The 19,078-nt window shown below is 33.7% G+C and overlaps 1 protein-coding gene across 2 annotated transcripts in view; it reads left to right on the top strand.

Moving 5' to 3' along the window:
* LOC132754670 (baculoviral IAP repeat-containing protein 7-like) overlaps positions 1-19,078 on the top strand; it is a 132,425-nt gene that overhangs the window by 77,772 nt on the left and 35,575 nt on the right. For both annotated transcript variants that reach the window (XM_060745328.1, XM_060745327.1), the window contains one exon: positions 10,993-11,159. In XM_060745328.1, the coding sequence (XP_060601311.1) occupies positions 10,993-11,159 (167 nt within the window). The remainder of the gene's footprint in view (positions 1-10,992; positions 11,160-19,078) is intronic.

Raw genomic sequence — 19,078 nt, 5'->3', positions numbered from 1 at the left:
ACCAAAATATTTTTTTTTACAAAAATCTTAAAAAATCTTCTTGTAAAAAACAACACGATAGCGCTTAGATATTTGGCATGAAACATCTTCTAGAAAATGTCTACCAACTGTGTTCAAATAAAAGCCCTAGGGTCAAAATTGGCCCCGACCCGGGGGTCATTGATTTTTGCCCAGGTTGCACATGTGCAAACCCGGGTTATATTATGATGTATGATTGGCGACGGGCGGGCGGGGTAAAAATTTTCGTAACAGTTTTCACAGCAATTACTTATCACAGCCTCTTGATATTTAGCATACAGCATTGGTACATGGTCCCATACTGTGGGATTCGATTTCCGGTCTGTCACTCATCCACTTCCTGTTTACCAACTTAGTTAAATTTTCAACATTAATGGTGAATGGTAGGAAATTTTCGGAACAGTTTTCTCAGCAACTACATACCACAGCCTCTTTTTTTTTTTTTTTTTTTTTTTTTTTTTTTTTTTTTGAGGCCCCAACTGGGTAACCCGTTTATTTACCCCGTAATAGGTATGAGAGGGTCGGGGTCATCCCTCTGATACCTTACATGATATCTACATAATATTTAAATCATCATCTATAACAATATTTTTTATATAATTATAATATACATTATATTCAAACATTCAATCAATTTTCATATAATATGTATAACAATTATGTATGATAATGTATTATGCAACAGCTTCAAAACAAACAAAGAATATTGGTTTGGGGTAAATTGATTTAGTGTAGCCTATTAGTTTATTAAAGTTCTTACAATTTGCCATCCTTCATTTACATGTTTGGTCAAATTTGTATTTTTGTAAATATTCCACGCCAATTTAAGACTATTTTTAAAACCAGGTATTGTAGGTAACACGATTTTTCTTTTTGACAAATAAATATATCTTTTCAATTCTAAAAACAAAATATCATATTTAAAATCATTAACTTCAGAACCTAAAATAAATGATTTACAATTAAAATTATCATCCAAATTATCTATCTTGTCTTTCAGATATTGAAATAACAATTGAATTTTTGGACATTCCCAAAATAAATGCAACAGAGTTTCCTCTTGGCAATTGCAAAAAGTACACATTTTACTATTGACAATTTTCATTTTGAATAAAAGTGAGTTTGTTGCTAAAATTCTATGAATTATTCTTGTCTGAAACCACTGAATATAGGAATCTTTGGTACATTTAAATACATAACTATATATTAAATTCCAATTTATATCAAAATTTGTAAAAAATGAGTTCCATTTTTCTTGACATGTTGGTACATCTTGATTTCTAACTAGAATTTCATAAACATACTTTTTGTTATTTTGTGTAATTAAAATAGGTTTTATATAACAACTTATAATAGGGTATTGAACATTAATAAAATCTTTACAAATAGAAATGTTAAGCTTTTGTGTATATAATAATATTGCTTTTTTCAAACTATGATATTGTAAAAAATTTACTTGTTTTTGTGTCACCTGCTCTAAGTAAGTTAAATCTACAAAATCGCCTTGGGGATTAATAATATCATTAACAAATCTGATTCCTTTTTCATAAAAAATTTTGATATAAAAGTATCTATTTCCTGCTAACAAGTTATGATTGTAAAACAATGGCATTTGTAACACTTGTTCTAAACTGTCTATACAAAGTTTATCTGTAAAAATCATATAAGCTTTTAAAACATCTATCCAAAAAGCATTTTTAATTTTATCAATTGTCAATTTACAAAACAATTTACCTGTGCTAAACACTTTATCAATATTGAATAAAGCCATCACTAGCTTATAACATTTACTGTTAGTATTACTAACATACCTTTTAAACCATTTTATCTTTATAGAATGTATATAACTATCAATATCAATCATATTTAGACCACCTTCCTGATATGTTTTAATAACTACTGATTGCTTTATCTTTGCTTTACCTTCCCATATAAATTTATAAAATAAGTCATTAAGTGTTTTCAAAAATGCTGAATTAGGTGTTGGTAAACTTGTAAAGCAATGAGTGAATAAAGGAAGGAGTAATGACTTAACAACAGTAATTTTTCCTATAGGTGTTAACATTCTTTTTTTCCAGTATCCTATACTATTTTTAACTTTTTGAAGTTTTTCATTAAAATTTAACTCTATCATTTTTTCTAAATCAACATCAAATATCAAACCTAACAATTTAAACTGTGTATCACCCCATGTCAGTTTCCATTTTGTCTTAATAGATCTTGTACTGTATTTAAGAGAGCCTATCCAAATAACTTTAGTTTTATCAAAATTTACTTTCAATCCTGAAATTTCTGAAAACGTGTTTAATAACTTTAAAACAGTATTAAGGGAATTTTCTGATCCATCTAGCAAAAGTGAAGTATCATCAGCAAATTGTGTAATTTTATATTCCTCCCCATCTATATTTATACCTTTAACATCTTTACATTGTCTTATTTTTATTGCTAAAATCTCTGCACATAAAATGAAGATATAAGGTGAAATAGGATCGCCTTGTCTACAACCTCGTTTAACTTTGAAAAACTTTGATAAAAATCCATTTAAAATAACACAAGTTTCAGTATTATATAAAAATAAAGATATCCATTTTTTAAACATAGGACCAAATTGAAAAAGTTCTAGACATTTCTCTATAAATGTAAATGATAACGTATCAAATGCTTTTTCAAAATCTATCATCATTACTAAACCTGGTATATCATTATCCTCAGTATATTTCATAATATCATACAATAATCGAGTGTTCTCACCAATATATCTATTTTTAACAAATCCTGTCTGATCCTTTGAAACTAAAATATCTAAAACAAGTTTAAGTCTATTTGCTATTGAACCTGAAGCTAATTTATAAACTACATTTAATAAAGTTATTGGTCTCCAATTTTTTAAAAATTGTTTTGGTTTTTTTTCTTTTGGAATGCATGTTATTGTTCCTAGCTTTTGATTTCTAGAAAAAGAATTAACAGTATAAGCAAAGTTTATAGCTTTTACAACAAAATGTCCAATTCTATTCCAAAATATTTTAAAAAAATTTGCTGTAAATCCGTCACAACCTGGGCTTTTATCATTTTTCATGTTTTTTAATGTAAAAGAAACTTCATCATATGAAAGTAGACCTTCAAGATTCAATGCTTCATTTTGAGACAACTTGGTAACATTACAATTTTCTAATTCCATATCAATCTTAGATTCTTCAGTTATATCAACATTTTTATATAAATTTTCATAATAACTACATGTCTTTGTAAGAATATCTTTTTGATCATATATAAAGGATCCATCATCAAGTTCTAGAAAAGGAATAATTTTATCTGAACAATGTGTTTTTTCTAAGTTCAAAAAATAACTAGTAGGCTTTTCTCCAGATTCAATCCATTGTGACCTTGACCTTATCATAGCACCTCTTATTTTTCTATTTCTTAATTCAGTCAATTCATTCTGTAAGTGTAAAAGTTTGTCTTTATTTTCAATTGTCAGGTTTTGCTCTATAAGATTAATTTCTTCAATTAACTTTTTTTCATAAGTGTTTCTTTCTTTGACCTTATAAGAGCTGTAAAGATATAGTTTTACCTCTTATTTCCATCAAAAGAGTTTCTAAAAAAAGTTCATCATTTATAACAAAATTTACATCTTTGTTTTTTGGATCTAAAACATAGTCTATATTGTATACTGGTAAACAATATTGTAATTTTACTTCATCTATTTTTTTGTTTATAATATCAAGGAATTCAATGTCATATAACAGAGCATTATTAAATTTCCATAAACCTTTTCCATGACTTACAGAACTAAAACAAAAATCTAAATATATTATTGAATGATCAGATTTATAACTAATGTCAATATCACATTTTCGTACATACTGATATAAACTATTTGATATAAGAAAAAAAATCTAGTCTACCTTGTTGTATAGGGTTGGTTCGTCTCCATGTATATTTTTTCATATTACCATGCAGTTCTCTAAAGGGATCAATGAGGTCTTTTTCTTCAATAATACTTATTAAAAATTTTCTTGCCTTTACATTATTGTTTTTTGATTTATAATTATAATAATCTAAGTCAGGATTTTGAACAAGGTTGTAATCTCCACAAATAATTAGAGAGTCATTATCATCAAAAGAATCTAAAGTATCAAAAATGTTTTTAAAGAAACTAGGACTGTCTATGTTTGGCGCATAAATATTAACTAATGTGAAATTTATAGAATCAAGCATTATTTGTAAAATTATGAAATTTCCTGAATCATCAGTTTTAACAGAATTAATTTTTATATCTAAACCTTTTCTGCATAAAATAGCCACACCTTTGGCATTAGACCTACCATGGCTGTAAAAACATAAACCATTCCATTCAGAATAAATTTTCTTTTCAATTTCTTTTATAAAATGTGTTTCCTGTAGGCAGAGAATATCAGCTTTTTTTGACTGAAATAAATCTAAAACATCTTTTCTCTTTATACTATCGTGTAAACCTCGACAATTGTAAGAGAAAATATTAAGACTACTCATAACTAATATTTACAATAATACATTCAACACTATATCTACAATATACATAGCTACACTTAAGTAAAGTAAATACAATATGTACATGGACCCAGAGAAACACTTCTAAATAACATATTGACCTCAAAAATATAAAAAAATTTGCTTGTATATAAAGAATGAAATACATTTTGCCAATAAACAAGTAAAATTTACTTATTGAAGAAAAAATTTTTGTAGAAGATGCATAATATGTTTATGTTTCATCTAATTATATCAAAAATTGAAACATTCTTTTTCATTGTTATTTCTAAATGAATAACATTTTCAATGAATGAAAATTATAAATTAGAGGATATCAAAAATTTTTTCATAAACGTGTGATTCATTCTCTTAGAGGAGTATAAAACAAACAATTTTCACTTGTTGTGGTATTCACAAGTAAACAAATGAAAAACAGAAACAAATATTTTATTCATAAACAATTTAACAAACTGAATTTTCTGTAAATTATATAGAACAGAAAATATGTTTTATTTAGACTTTGTTATGCAAATAGATAAATAAAACAATTATAACATCATGTGATCATGGTAACATAAAGTGTAATATGAAACTTAGAGTAAATAATAGACAAAAAATAATGTTATAAGTAATAAGTCAATATTTCTCTATCATAGCAGTAATAGAATTACTACTGGCAACCTCACAGGATATTGTATACCATATTTTACCCAGTGAGTCTAACCATCCCACTGAAAGTAAAACTCCCTCCCGATAAAGGCGAAGGATAGATGTTAACCAGCAGCAAAACTAAATACTTACTGGACAGGTTTTTTTGTAGATAGAGAAATTGGAATTCTTTACAGTATTATTAAAAGTGATACATGAATACACACAAATATCATATGATTATGAATCAAATAAGATTTTTATTTTGAAAAGATGAAAACAAAAGTAAGTGTTTATTTCATCCATATTTCACTCACAAGTTTTATGAATATATAATTACCAGTTCAAAATAACAAGTACCACAGCCTCTTGATATTTGGCATACAGCATTAACACATGGTCCCATACTGTAGGATTCGATTTCAGGTCTGTCGCTCATCCACTTCCTGTTTACCGACTTAGTTAAATGTTCAACATTAATGGTGAATGGTAGGAAATTTTCGTAACAGTTTTCTCAGCAACTACTTATCACAGCCTCTTGATATTTGGCATACAGCATAAACATATTGTCCCATACTGTGGGATTTGATTTCAAGTCTGTCGCTCATCCACTTCCTGTTTACTGACTTAGTTTAATTTTCAACATTAGTGGTGAATGGAAGGAAATTTTTGTATTTTCGTAACAGTTTTCTAAGCAACTACTTTATAATCACAGTCTCTTGATATTTAGCATACAGCATTGACACATGGTCCCATACTCTTGGATTCGATTTCAGGTCTGTCGCTCATCCACTTCCTGTTTACCGACTTAGTTAAATGTTCAACATTAATGGTCAATGATAGGAAATTTTTGTGACAGTTTTCTCAGCAACTACACATCACAGCCTCTTGATATTTGGCATACGGCATTGACACGTGGTCCCATACCATATTGTATATAGTGAAAAAACTGAAAGAGCTAGAACTTAGATATTTGGCATGAAACATCTTCTAATGAATGTCTACCGAGTTTGTTCAAATAAAAGCCCTAGGGTCAAAATTGGCCCGCCCCGGGGGTCATTGATTTTCCTTTCATGTATATAGTGAAAACTTAAAAAAAATTCTTGTAAAAAATGGAAAGAGCTAGAACTTAGATATCTTAGGTACATTTTGTGTCCGGTCCATAACTTTTTCATATATCAAAGGATTTTGAAAATACTTGGCACAAATAGTCACTATAATAAGATGATGTGTCATGCGCAACACCTGCATCCCTACCTCCAAGGTCAAGGTCATACTTAGAGGTCAAAAATTAACATAGTCTGTTATTGGGTATATATTATGTTGATCTAGAACTTTTTCATAGTTCAAGGGATTTTGAAATAACTTGGCACAAATAGTCAAAATAATAAAAGGATATGTTAAGTACAACACCTTCACCCCTACCTCCAAGGTCAAGGTCTAACTTAGAGGTCAAAGGTTTACATGGTCTGTTATATGGTATATTTTGTGTCCTGTCCATAACTTCTTTATAGGTCAAGGGATTTTGAAAATACTTGGCACAAAATGTCACAATGATAAGATGATATGTCATGTGTAACACCTGTGCCCCTAAATCCAAGGTCAAGGTCACACTTAGAGGTCAAAGATTTACATAGTCTGTTATAGGGTATATTTTGTGTCCAGTCCATAACTTTTTCATAGATCAAGGGATTTTAAAAATACAATGCACAAATAATAACAATAACAAGACGATATGTCAGGGGCAAAACATGGGTCCCTACCTCCAAGGTCAAACTTAAAGGTCAAAAATTAACATAGTCTGTTTTAGGGTATATTTTGTGTCCGATCTATAACTTCTTCATAGTTTAAGGGATTTTGAAAATACTTGGCACAAATAGTAATATTAACAAGACGATATGTCATGCACATCACCTGCACCCCTACCTCCATGGACAAGGTCACACTTAGAGGTCAAAGATTAACATTATAGATTTTTAAATTCCATGTTTCATTGCAAACCCGGGTTATAGTATGGTGAATGTCGGGTGGCGGGCAGGCGGGGAAAAACTTTTCGTAACAGTTTTCTCAGCAACTACAGTAAAAACTCGCTAATGAGACCAATGAAGGGACTTTACAAATCTGGTCTTAATAGCGGTTGGTCTCATTAATGAGTTTTGTCGCAATTCACAATATATTAAGGGATACCATGTACTGTACACATGTTTATTTCTGGGCTAACCTATTTCAAATGAGAAGATATTAAGCATACACTATTATTTTTTTTATTTTCATTTATTTTCTTTTACTTTTTAACATTATAAAATTTTTAAACTTCTTTAGAGGTACAAAATGTATTATGAATGTCTTTCACCACAAACATATTTTTACATTCTTGTTAAAAGAATGACATGACTTACTCAATTAAATCACCATTTTACTACAAATCACATCGACCAATTTACCTTTAATTATTTTCACAGTTTTCATTGCCGATAACAACTTCAAAAACCTAATCGTATCATGTTTATGTTTGTTTAAAATGATGGAACGAAAGAGATAATTATAGCAGCAACACCTCTAAAAAGTTTTCTGTTCAATATTTTGTTGTTTTAATCCTCCAGTTATGACATTAAAGGTGTGAAATTAAGAAATTATCGACAATATTATTGATCATTTCCGGGTTTGATACAAAGTAACCTTGACCTCTGCCGTAAATTGGATGTCGTTAAATGTCGTAAAACTAGGACAACTGTTGTTTACATCACGTGTCAAAAAGATTTCAGCAATATACCTGCATGTCAATATCAAGGTGAGAAGTGCCCGCGGTCGTATTTATGGGTTTCCAAATGTACAGAATTTACGAAATGGGACTGAAATACTGGTCGTATTACGGAATAACGGGGTGGTCTCAAAATCGGGGTTAGCGACCATTAAAATAAAGAATAAAAAAAATCGGGTCTTTGAAAAATCGTTCGTATTAGCGGGTTGGTCTAGAAAACGGGGTGGTCGTAAAGCGGGTTTTTACTGTACTCATCACAGCCTCTTGATATTTGGCATACATCATTGACATATGGTCCCATACAATGGGATTTGATTTCAGGATTGTTGCTTATCCACTTCCTGTTTATCGACTTAGTTAAATTTTCAACATTAATGGTCAATGGTAGGAAATTTTCGTGACAGTTTTCTCAGCAACTACACATCACAGCCTCTTGATATTTGGCAAACAGCATTAAAACGTGGTCCCATACTGTGGGATTTGATTTCAGGTCTATCGCTCATTCAATTCCTGTTTATCGACTTAGTTAAATTTTCGACATTAATGGTCAATGGTAGGAAATTTTCGTAACAGTTTTCTCAGCAACTACACATCACAGCCTCTTGATATTTGGCATACAGCATTGACACATGGTCTCATATCGTGGGAATCAATTTCAGGTCTGTCGCTTTTACACTACCTGTTTATCAACTTAGCTAAATTTCCGACATTAATAGTTAACTGTAGTAAATTTTCAAACAGTTTTCACAGCAACTACACATGACAGCCTCTTGATAGTTGGCATACAGAGCTTCTTGATATTTGGCTTACAGAGTTGACACATGGTCCCATACCGTGGAAAGCAATTTCATGTCTGTCGCTTATCCAATTCATGTTTATAAATTTTAGACATTAATGGTCAATTGTAGGAAATTTTCGTAACAGTTTTCTCAGCAACTACTTATCACACTCTCTTGATATTTGGCATACAGGATTGACATGTGATCCCATACCGTGAGATTTGATTTCAGGTCTGTCGCTCATCCATTTCCTGTTTATCGACTTAGTTAAATTTTCGACATTAATGGTCAATTGTAGGAAATTTTCGTAACAGTTTTCTCAGCAACAACTTATCACAGCCTCTTGAAATTTGGCATACAGCATTGACTTGTGGTCTCATTATACTGTGGGAACTTTCACTTTGAAAATAATATGAAATTTTCAGTTTCCGTTCATTATCTACCCAACAGTATTACACATTCAACTCAAATTTGACATATGGATATGGCAATTGAATGCGCAGGTCAAGTTCCAATTTGGTCATGGTTCAATGATTTTTTTTGCAGACTAATGGCCCTTTCACTTTGAAAATAATATGAAATTTTCAGTATCTCCCCAACAGTGTTACATAATTAACTCAAATTTGACAGATGGATATGTCAAAGGAATGTGCAGGTCAAGTTGCAATTTGGTCATGGTTCGATGATTTTTGACAGAGTTATGTCCCTTTCACTTTGAAAATAATATGAAATTTTCAGTTTCCGTTCATTATCTCGTCTAGGGTATTACACATTCAACATGGATACTTCAAAGAAATGCGCAGGGCAAGTTTGAATGTTGTCATGGTTCGATGATTTTTGGCAGAGTTATGCCCCTTTAACTTTCAAATTCAACTTCATGGAAATTTTCAGTTCCCAGTCATTATCGCCCCAACATATTCAACTCAAATTAAAGATATGGATATGTCATAAGAATGCATTGCTCAATTTCGAATTTGGTCATGGTTTGATGATAGCTAACAGAGTTATCCCTCTTGAACTTTGAAAAAGAATCAGAAATTTAAAGTTTCTGTTCATAATCTCCCCATTGGTTGTACACATTCAACTGAAATTTAACATATAGATACATCTTAGGAATAAGCAGTTCAAGTTTGAATTTGGTCAAACTTATCTTTCTTAAATGTTAATTGAAAAAATTTTGAATTTTTAGTTTCAGCACTCATACTTTTGTGGAAATGTATGTACACAAATATGCAATTTACAAAAGGTTAAGACTGAATAATTTCAGTGCCTTGAACATTGTATAAAAATATATACATCGTCCCGCAGTAAATTTTTACTTTAAAAAACATCTCCTCATAAACCACTAAGCCAATTTCATCCAAACTTCACAGGAATGTTCCTTTGGTAGTCAACTTTAAACAATTTGTTCAAAGAATTTAATTTCATGCATACTCTGGTTGCCATGGCAACCGAAATAAAAAAACTTAAAAAATTTTCTTTTAGAAAACCAAAAGAGCCAGACCTTAAATATTTGGCATGAAACATCATCTAGTCAGTGTCTACCAAGTTTTTCCGAATAAAAGCCCTTGGGTCAAGATTGGCCCCGTCCCGATGGGTCATTAATTTCTGTTATTTGTATATAGTAAAAACTTTAAAACATCTTTTAAAAAAAATCCAAATAGCTAGAGCTTAGACATTAAGTATAAAACTTCTTCTACAGGATGTCTGCCAAGTTTGTTGAAATAAAAGCCCTGGGGTCAAAATTGGCCTGCCCAAGGGGGTCATTGTTTTTCCCATTATGTATATAGTAAAATCTTCTTTAAAAAAAACAAAGAGCTAGAACTAAGATATTTAGCATGAAACATCGTCTAATGGGTGTCTACCAAGTTTGTTTAAATGAGGACCCTGTCCTGGTGTTAAAATTGGTCTCACCCTGGGGGTCATTGATTTTCCTTTTATGTGTATAGTTAAAACTTAAAAAAAACTTCTTTTAAAAAAATCCAAAGAGCTAGAGTTTGTATAAAGTTTGTTCAAATAAAAGCCCTAGGGTCAAAATTGGCCCCGCCCAGGGGGGGTCATTGTTTGTCCCTATATGTGTATAGTAAAACCTTAAAAATCTTTAAAAAAAAAAAACCAATGAGCTAAAGCTATTTATCATGAAACATCTTCTAATGGGTGTCTACCAAGTTTGTTCAAATAAAAGCCCTTGAGTTGAAATTGGCCCCACCCTGGGGGCCTATATACAGGTGAAAAATTTCAGGGCCATCATGGCCCTCTTGTTTTCTGTTAAAGGTCATGGAGACGGTGTGCGTTGTTTTGCCTGTGATGGTGGACTACAACACTGGGAACCGGAGGATGATCCATGGATCGAACACTGTAGATGGTTCACTGCTTGTCCGTTTGCAAGAATCCAGAAAGGCGATCGTTTCATAGAACTCGTTCAGACATATAAAAATCAGGTATTTTTTAAAATCTTGAATGTAAAACAGGTTGATAAAAACTTTCTTAAGTTATCTTTTTAATCCTTAATCTGCTGAAACCAGAAGCCTTTGCTACCAGAATACAGCCAGGCCAGCCTGCAATTTGCAAATCTGTGTAGTTTGACCATGCTTTACTATATTATGATATACTATGCATTATTTCATGGGTCATTTAAAAGGTTTATATTTGAAAAATCTGATAAGTTAATTTAAACATCATTTTTTAAATGACCAGTTTTTGTAAAGACTGTTCAAAAAAATTTTTTTGCCCACAGCATATAGTAATTGACCTGTGTGTCCATCTGAGGTTAACCTGAAAGGGCAGTTGGATTTTTCTTAAGTTCAAGCTTGCAGCAAGCTTACAGCAAGCATAAATAGCCAATGTAAGCTTGCAGCAAGCTTGCCGCAAGCTTTCCTTTTGGTTTGGGTTAAGAAAGAATAATGTGCTGTACTATAGAAAAGCATAAAAATATTAAGGAAAATGAAGTTTTGATTAATACCAAACTAAAATAATGGAAATAAACTTACGTTGACAATTTTGGATAATTTCAGTATCAGAAGCATTGTAATTATGTAGAAATCAAATTTATTTTTTATGCCCCCAAAAGGTGGCATATTAAAATTGAACTGTCAGTCCGTCCCGCTTTATTCATATAGACAGTGGTGGTCGTGTGTGCCCTGAACTTCAGTATGCATGAAAGAATTTTATTTTTTTTTTCTTTCATATATGATATAACCATAGATGTATGGTGTGTCACGAACAAGATTCGGGTTTCTACCACTAAGGTCAAGGTCACTGTGGAGGTTCAAACTTTGTCATTTTTTATGTTATATAGATATAAATGGTAGTGGTCGTGTCTGCTCAGAAACTTCAGTATTCATAGAAGGATTGTAATTTTTCTTTCACATATGAATTAACCATAGATGTATAGTGTCGTGAACAACACTCTGGTTTCTACAACTAAGGTCAAGGTCACTGTGGGGGTTCAAACTTTGACATTTTTGTGTCGCCTCTACGGAGTAGTGGCGACCTATAGGGATCACTTCTCCGTCGTCTGTCTGTCCGTCTGTCTGTCTGTCCGTCCGTCTGTCACAAAACTTGTCCAGACTACTCCTCATAAACTACTGGTGCAATTTCATCCAAACTTTACAGGAATGATCAGTACCAAGTCTAGTTGTGCATATTGTCAGCATTTTCCGGTTCAATGATTTTTGTCAGAGTTATGGCCCTTTAATAATTTTTAATTTTAAAGTTTGTCCAGACTACTTCTCTTATACCACTAATGCAATTTCAATGAAACTTTACAGGATTGATCTGTAGCTCAAGTCCTTGCGCATATTGCACGGGTTTTCCGGTTGAATGATTTTTGGCCGAGTTATGGCCCTTTGATAAAAAGGTGTTTTTTTCTGTGTGTTGCCAGATACGCAAAAGCTTGTCCGGACTACTGCTCATAAACTACTGGTGCAATTTTATCCAAACTTTACAGGAATGATCAGTACCAAGTCTAGTTGTGCACTGTCTGTCCATCAGTCACAAAATTTGTCCCAAACATGAAATTGGCCATCATGAGGAGACACATGTGATTACTGATCGCTCTTGTTTATGTTATATAAATATAGAAGGTGGTGGTCCTAATTCCGCTCTGAAACTTCAGTATGCATGTAAGGATTTCAATTTTTCTTTCACATATTAAAGAACCATAGATATATGGTGTGCCTCGAACCAGACTCATGTTTCTACAACTAAGGTCAAGATCACTGTTTAGGTTCAAACATGTTGTATAGATATAGATGGGGTTGGTCTTGTCCACTCTGATAGGTGGTTTATAACGAGAATCCTTCGGGAGCATTTGTCACTTTCTGTGACAGCTCTTGTTTCTCCAGTCAATTGTTATTTTTTAGCTCACCTGTCACAAAGTGACAGGGTGAGCTTTTGTGATCGCTTTTCGTCCGGCGTCCGTCCGGCGTCCGTCCGTAAACTTTTGCTTTAAATGACATCTCCTCATAAACCACTTAGCCAATTTTATCCAAACTTCACAGGAATGTTCCTTTGGTGGTCACCTTTGAAAATTGTTCAAAGAATTTAATTCCATGCAGAACTCTGGTTGCCATGGCAACCGAAAGAAAAATCTTTAAATACCTTCTTTTAAACAACCCTAAGAGCTAGAGCTTAGATATATGGCATGAAACATCTTCTAGTGAGTGTCTACCAAGTTTGTTCAAATAAAAGCCCTGGGGTCAAAATTGGCCCCGCCCCAGGGGGTCATTGATTTTCCCTATATGTATATAGTAAAAACTTAAAAAATCTTCTTTTAAAGAACCCAAAGAGCTAGAGCTAAGATATTTGGCATGAAACATCTTCTAGTGAGTGTCTACCAAGTTTGTTCAAATAAAAGCCCTGGGGTCAAAATTGGCCCCGCCCCAGGGGGTCATTGATTTTCCCTATATGCATATAGTAAAAACTTAAAAAATCTTCTTTTAAAGAACCGTAAGAGCTAGAGCTTAGATATTTGGCATGAAACATCTTCTAGTGAATGTCTACCAAGTTTGTTCAAATAAAAGCCCTGGGGTCAAAATTGGCCTCGCCCCAGGGGGTCATTGATTTTCCCTATATGCATATAGTAAAAACTTAAAAATCTTCTTTTAAAGAACCCAAAGAGCTAGAGCTAAGATATTAAGCATGAAACATCTTCTAGTGAGTGTCTACCAAGTTTGTTCAAATTAAAGCCCTGGGGTCAAAATTGGCCCCTCCCTGGGGGGTCATTGATTTTCCTTATATGCATATAGTAAAAACTTAAAAAATCTTCTATTAAAGAACCATAAAAGCTAGAGCTTAGATATCTGGCATGAAATGTCTTCTAGTGAATGTCTACCAAGTTTGTTCAAATAAAAGCCCTGGGGTCAAAATTGACCCCGCCCCAGGGGGTCATAGATTTTCCCTATATGCATATAGTAAAAACTTAAAAAATCTTCTTTTAAAGAACCCAAAGAGCTAGAACTAAGATATTTAGCATGAAACATGTTCTAATGAGTGTCTACCAAGTTTGTTCAAATAAAAGCCCTGGGGTCAAAATTGGCCCCTCGGGGGGTCTTTGATTTTCCCTATATGCATATAGTAAAAACTTAAAAAACTTTTTATAAAGAACTCAAAGAGCTAGAGCTAAGATATTTAGCATGAAACATGTTCTAATGGGTCTCTACCAAGTATGTTCAAATAAAAGCCCTGGGGTCAAAACTGGCCCCGCCCGGGGGGGTCATTGATTTTCCTTATATCTGTATAGCAAAAACTTAAAAATCTTCTTTGAAAAACCCAAATAGCTAGAGTTTAGATATTGAGCATGAAACATCTTTAAGTAAATATCTACAAAGTTTGTTCAAATAAAAGCCCAGGGGTCAAAACTGGCCCTGTCCCAGGGGTGTCATTGTTTTTAACTATATGTGTATAGTAAAAACTTTAAAAATCTTCTTTTAAAAAACCCAATGAGTTAGAACTTAGATGTTTAGCATGAAAAATGTTCTTATGGGTGTCTACCAAGTCTGTTCAAATAAACAAATAAAAGCCCTTGGGTAAAAATTGGCCCGGGGGTGGGGGGGGGCCTATATACAGGTGAGCGACCTCAGGGCCATCATGGCCCTCTTGTTTTACATACCTTTCATATCACAAGAAGTCTTGTAACTTTGACCTATTGGTTAAATTTGGGACTCATAAATTTATAGCCCAGCGAGTCCTATGACCTACACTGATGAATTTTAAAAAAATCAATGTTGTGTTATTTGTTCCTTCAGTGTTTGAGTTAGAATCAACCAACTTTACAGGAATAATGATTAACATCACTAAATTACAGGAATAATAATCAATATCACTGTGAAGCTATGCACCTGGGACTTTGCATGTGGATTTTTTTCAGTTTTGTTAGAGTTATTGCCCTTGACTTACAGAAGTATATGTTTGCAATTTTCAACTTGTTCATTCATAGCTCAAAAAGTATTTGACTTGTAGGCATGAATGTTTACAAGAATGTTGGTCAGCATGTGTACCTATGCACCTTGGGGTTTGCTTGTGGATTTATTCAGTATTTGTAAAGTTCTTGCCCTTTACTTAGTAAAAGACTTTTAGTTTTCAACTTGTGGCACATGTAGTCCAAAAAATATTTGACCTAGAGACATAAGATTAACAGAACAGTGGCGTGTGGGGGCACCCTTGTCCTATGGACACACTTCTAGTTGTCCCCCGCCTTTTCGAAGAAAAAAGGGGGATATAGAAATAGGCTCCGTCCGTCTGTCCGTCCGTCTGTCCGTCCGTCCGTCCGTCTGTCCGTCCGTCCGTCACACTTTCGTGTCCGGTCCATTACTTTGTCATTTATGAAAGGAATTTGAAATAACTTGGCACAAATGTTTATTATAATAAGACGATGTGTCATGCGCAACAACCAGATCCCCTACCTCCCAGGGTCAAGGTCGCACTTGCTCATTCAAGGTCAAACATTGCCTATTTGAGGTATATGTCGTGTCCGGTCCATAACTTTTTATTCTATAAAGGGATTTTTTTTTTTTTTTTCTTTTTTTTTCTTTTTTTATTTTTTTTTTTTTTTTTTTTTTTTTTTTTTTTTTTTTTTGTAAATACTTGCCATAATTGTTCACAATAATCAGACGATGTGTCATGCGCAAAAACCAGTCACCTACCTTCATGTCAAGGTCACACTTGAGGTCAAATATTAACATAGTCTGTTACAGGATATATTTCGTGTCCGGTCCATAACCTTTGTCATTTATCAAAGGAATTTGAAATAACTTTGCCAAATGTTTGTTATAATAAGAGATGTGTCATGCGCAACAAACACAGATCTGTACCTTCAGGGTCAAGGTCGTACTTGCTCATTCAAGGTTAACATTGTCTATTTGAGGTATATGTCGTGTCCGGTCCATAACTTTCTTATCTATGAAGGGATTTTGTAAATACTTGCCATAATTGTTCACAATAATCAGACGATGTGTCATGCGCAAAAAACGGTCACCTACCTCCAAGGTCAAGGTCACACTTGGGAGGTCAAATACTTACATAGTCTGTTTACAGGGTATATTTTGTGTCCGGTCCCTATACTTTTTCATAGATCAAGGATTTTTGAAAATACTATGCACAAAAAGTCACTATAATAAGAGGATGTGTCATGCGCAACACCTGCATCCCTACCTCCAAGGTCAAGGTCACACTTAGAGGTCAAAAATTAACATAGTCTGTTATAGGGTATATATTTTGTGTCAAATCTAGAACTTCTTCATAGTTTAAGGGATTTTTAAAAATAACTTGGCACAAATAGTCACCCATAATAAGACAATATGTAAGGTACAACACCTGCACCCCCTCCATCCAAGGTCAAGGTCACACTTAGAGGTCAAAGGTTAACAGAGTCTGTTATTTGGTAAATTTTTTTGTCCCGTCCATTACTTCTTCATAGATTTAAGGGATTTTTGAAAAAAACTTGGGACAAATAGTCACAATGTTAGATGATATGTCATGCGTAACATCTGTGTCCCTACCTCCAAGGTCAAGGTCACACTTAGAGATTCAGAGAGATTTACCATAGTCCCTTTAATAGGGTATATTTGTGTCCAATCTCATAACTTCTTCATAGTTCAAGGATTTTGAAAATACTTGGCACAAATAGTCTCAATAAAAAGACGTTATGTCATGCACAACACCCTGCTCCCCTACCTCCAAGGTCAAGGTCACACTAAGAGTTCAAATCTTAACATGATAGATTTTTAAATTCCGTGTTTCATTTTATTTTTTTTAACAAATTTTTATTGTTACATTTGCAGATCTAGCATTGATCATAATTTTGGAGTAAATGTCCTGAGATCCATTATAACCTCAATCTTTTGAAATAGCACAATTTTATGCTTCATATAAAATTTCCCGAGGCGGGGGACGTTGGTAACTCTGTTACAAATTCTTGTTTATAGTAACAATGTACATCAGTTTGCAAAGTTGCACAACTCTGACTGCAATATTTGCAGAATTATTTGCCCCTTTGAAACTTAGAAATTTTGGTTAAAAGTTAAAGGTCTTCAAAGATATTTACTTGAAAGTTTACACATGAACTAAGGATCATGATTGAGGTTAAATCTCAAGATTCATTACTCTGCCATGTATTTTGACTGAATTATGCTCCCTTTTGTACTAAAAAATCTCCTTTTCTTGGTTAAGTTTAACATGCAAGTTTTGCATATCTCTAAACTATTAAAGATACAAACTTGAAACTTCATATGTATATTTTTGGTCATAAATATTGATCATATGCATATTTTTGGTCATAAATAATGATCACTGATCAGCACTCATATCTGTGTCATGTATTAAGGCTGATTTATCTCCCCTTTTTATACCTCCACACAACGAAGTTGTAAGGGGGGTATACTGGAATCAGCTTGGCCATCCGGCCCCGTCCGTCCGTCGGTTTTTCCATGTCCGCCCAATAACTTGATATTCCTTTGGCCAACAGTCTTCATATTTGGCATGGAGGTTAGTCATAATTAGTAGATGACCCCTATTGATTTTGGGGTCACTGGGTCAAAGGTCAAGGACACAGGGGCCTTGACTTTAAAAAGCTTGTCCTTCCAATAAAATTCCTTTGGCCCACAGTCTCCATATTTGGCATGGATGTTAGTCATGATTAGTAGATGACTCCTATTGATTTTGAGGTCACTGGGTCAAAGGTCAAAGTCACAGGGGCCTTGACTTTAAAAAGCTTGTCCGCCAAATAACATGAGATTCCTTTGACCCAGTCTTCATATTTGGCATGGAGGTTAGTCATGATTAGTAGATGACTCCTACTGATCTTGAGGTCACCAGGTCAAAGGTCAAGGTCACAGGGGCCTTGACTAGAAAAAAGCTTGCCTGCCCAATAACTTGAAATTCCTTTGGTCCACAGTCTTCAAATTTAGCATGGAGGTTAGTCATAATTAGTAGATGACCCCTATTGATTTTGAGGTCACTGGGTCAAAGGTCAAGGTCACAGGGGCCTTGACTAGAAAAAAGCTTGTCCGCCCAATAACTTGAAATTCCTTTGGTCCACAGTCTTCAAATTTGGCATGGATGTTAGTCATGATTAGTAGATGACCCCTAATGATTTTGGGGTCAAGGGTCAAGGTCACAGGGGCCTTTACTTTAAAAAGCTTGTCCGCCTAATAACTTGATATTCCTTTGGCCCACAGTCTTCATATTTGGCATGGAGGTTAGTCATGATTAGTAGATGACTCCTATTGATTTTGAGGTCACTGGGTTTAAGGTCAAGGTCACAGGGACCTTGTCTTAGAAAACCTTGTCCGCCCAATTTCTTGAGATTCCTTTGACCTACAGTCTTCATATTTGGTATGGAGGTTAGTCATGATTAGTAGATGGCTCCTAGTGATCCTGAGGTCACTGGGTCAAAGGTCAAGGTCACAGGGGTCTTGACTAAAAAAAAGCTTGTCCTCCCAATAACTTGAGATTCCTTTGACCCACAGTCTTCATATTTGGCATGGAGGTTAGTCATGATTAGTAGATGACCCCTATTGATTTTGAGGTCACTGGGTCAAAGTTCAAGGTCACAAGGGCCTTGACTTAAAAAAAGCTTGTCTTCCCAATAACTTGAGATTCCTTTGACCCACAGTCTTCATATTTGGCATGGATGTTAGTCATGACTAGTAATGACCTATTGATTTTGAGGTCACTGGGTCAAAGGTCAAGGTCACAGGGGCCTTGACTAAAAAAACTTGATTTTAAAATTTTCACATTTGAAGCAAGGAGAATACATATCTTAGCAATGCACTGGCAGATTTGGCAGGATGTTTGTCCTTGAGTTCTCAATGGCCACTGTTGATTCTGACAAAGTGGTATGCGGGGGGTATTCACGCCA

The sequence above is a fragment of the Ruditapes philippinarum genome, unplaced genomic scaffold, assembly GCF_026571515.1.
Source record: "Ruditapes philippinarum isolate M1 unplaced genomic scaffold, ASM2657151v2 ctg372_1_1_1_1, whole genome shotgun sequence".
Classification (NCBI taxonomy): Eukaryota; Metazoa; Mollusca; class Bivalvia; order Venerida; family Veneridae; genus Ruditapes; species Ruditapes philippinarum.
This window is presented reverse-complemented; position numbering and strand designations above follow the sequence as displayed.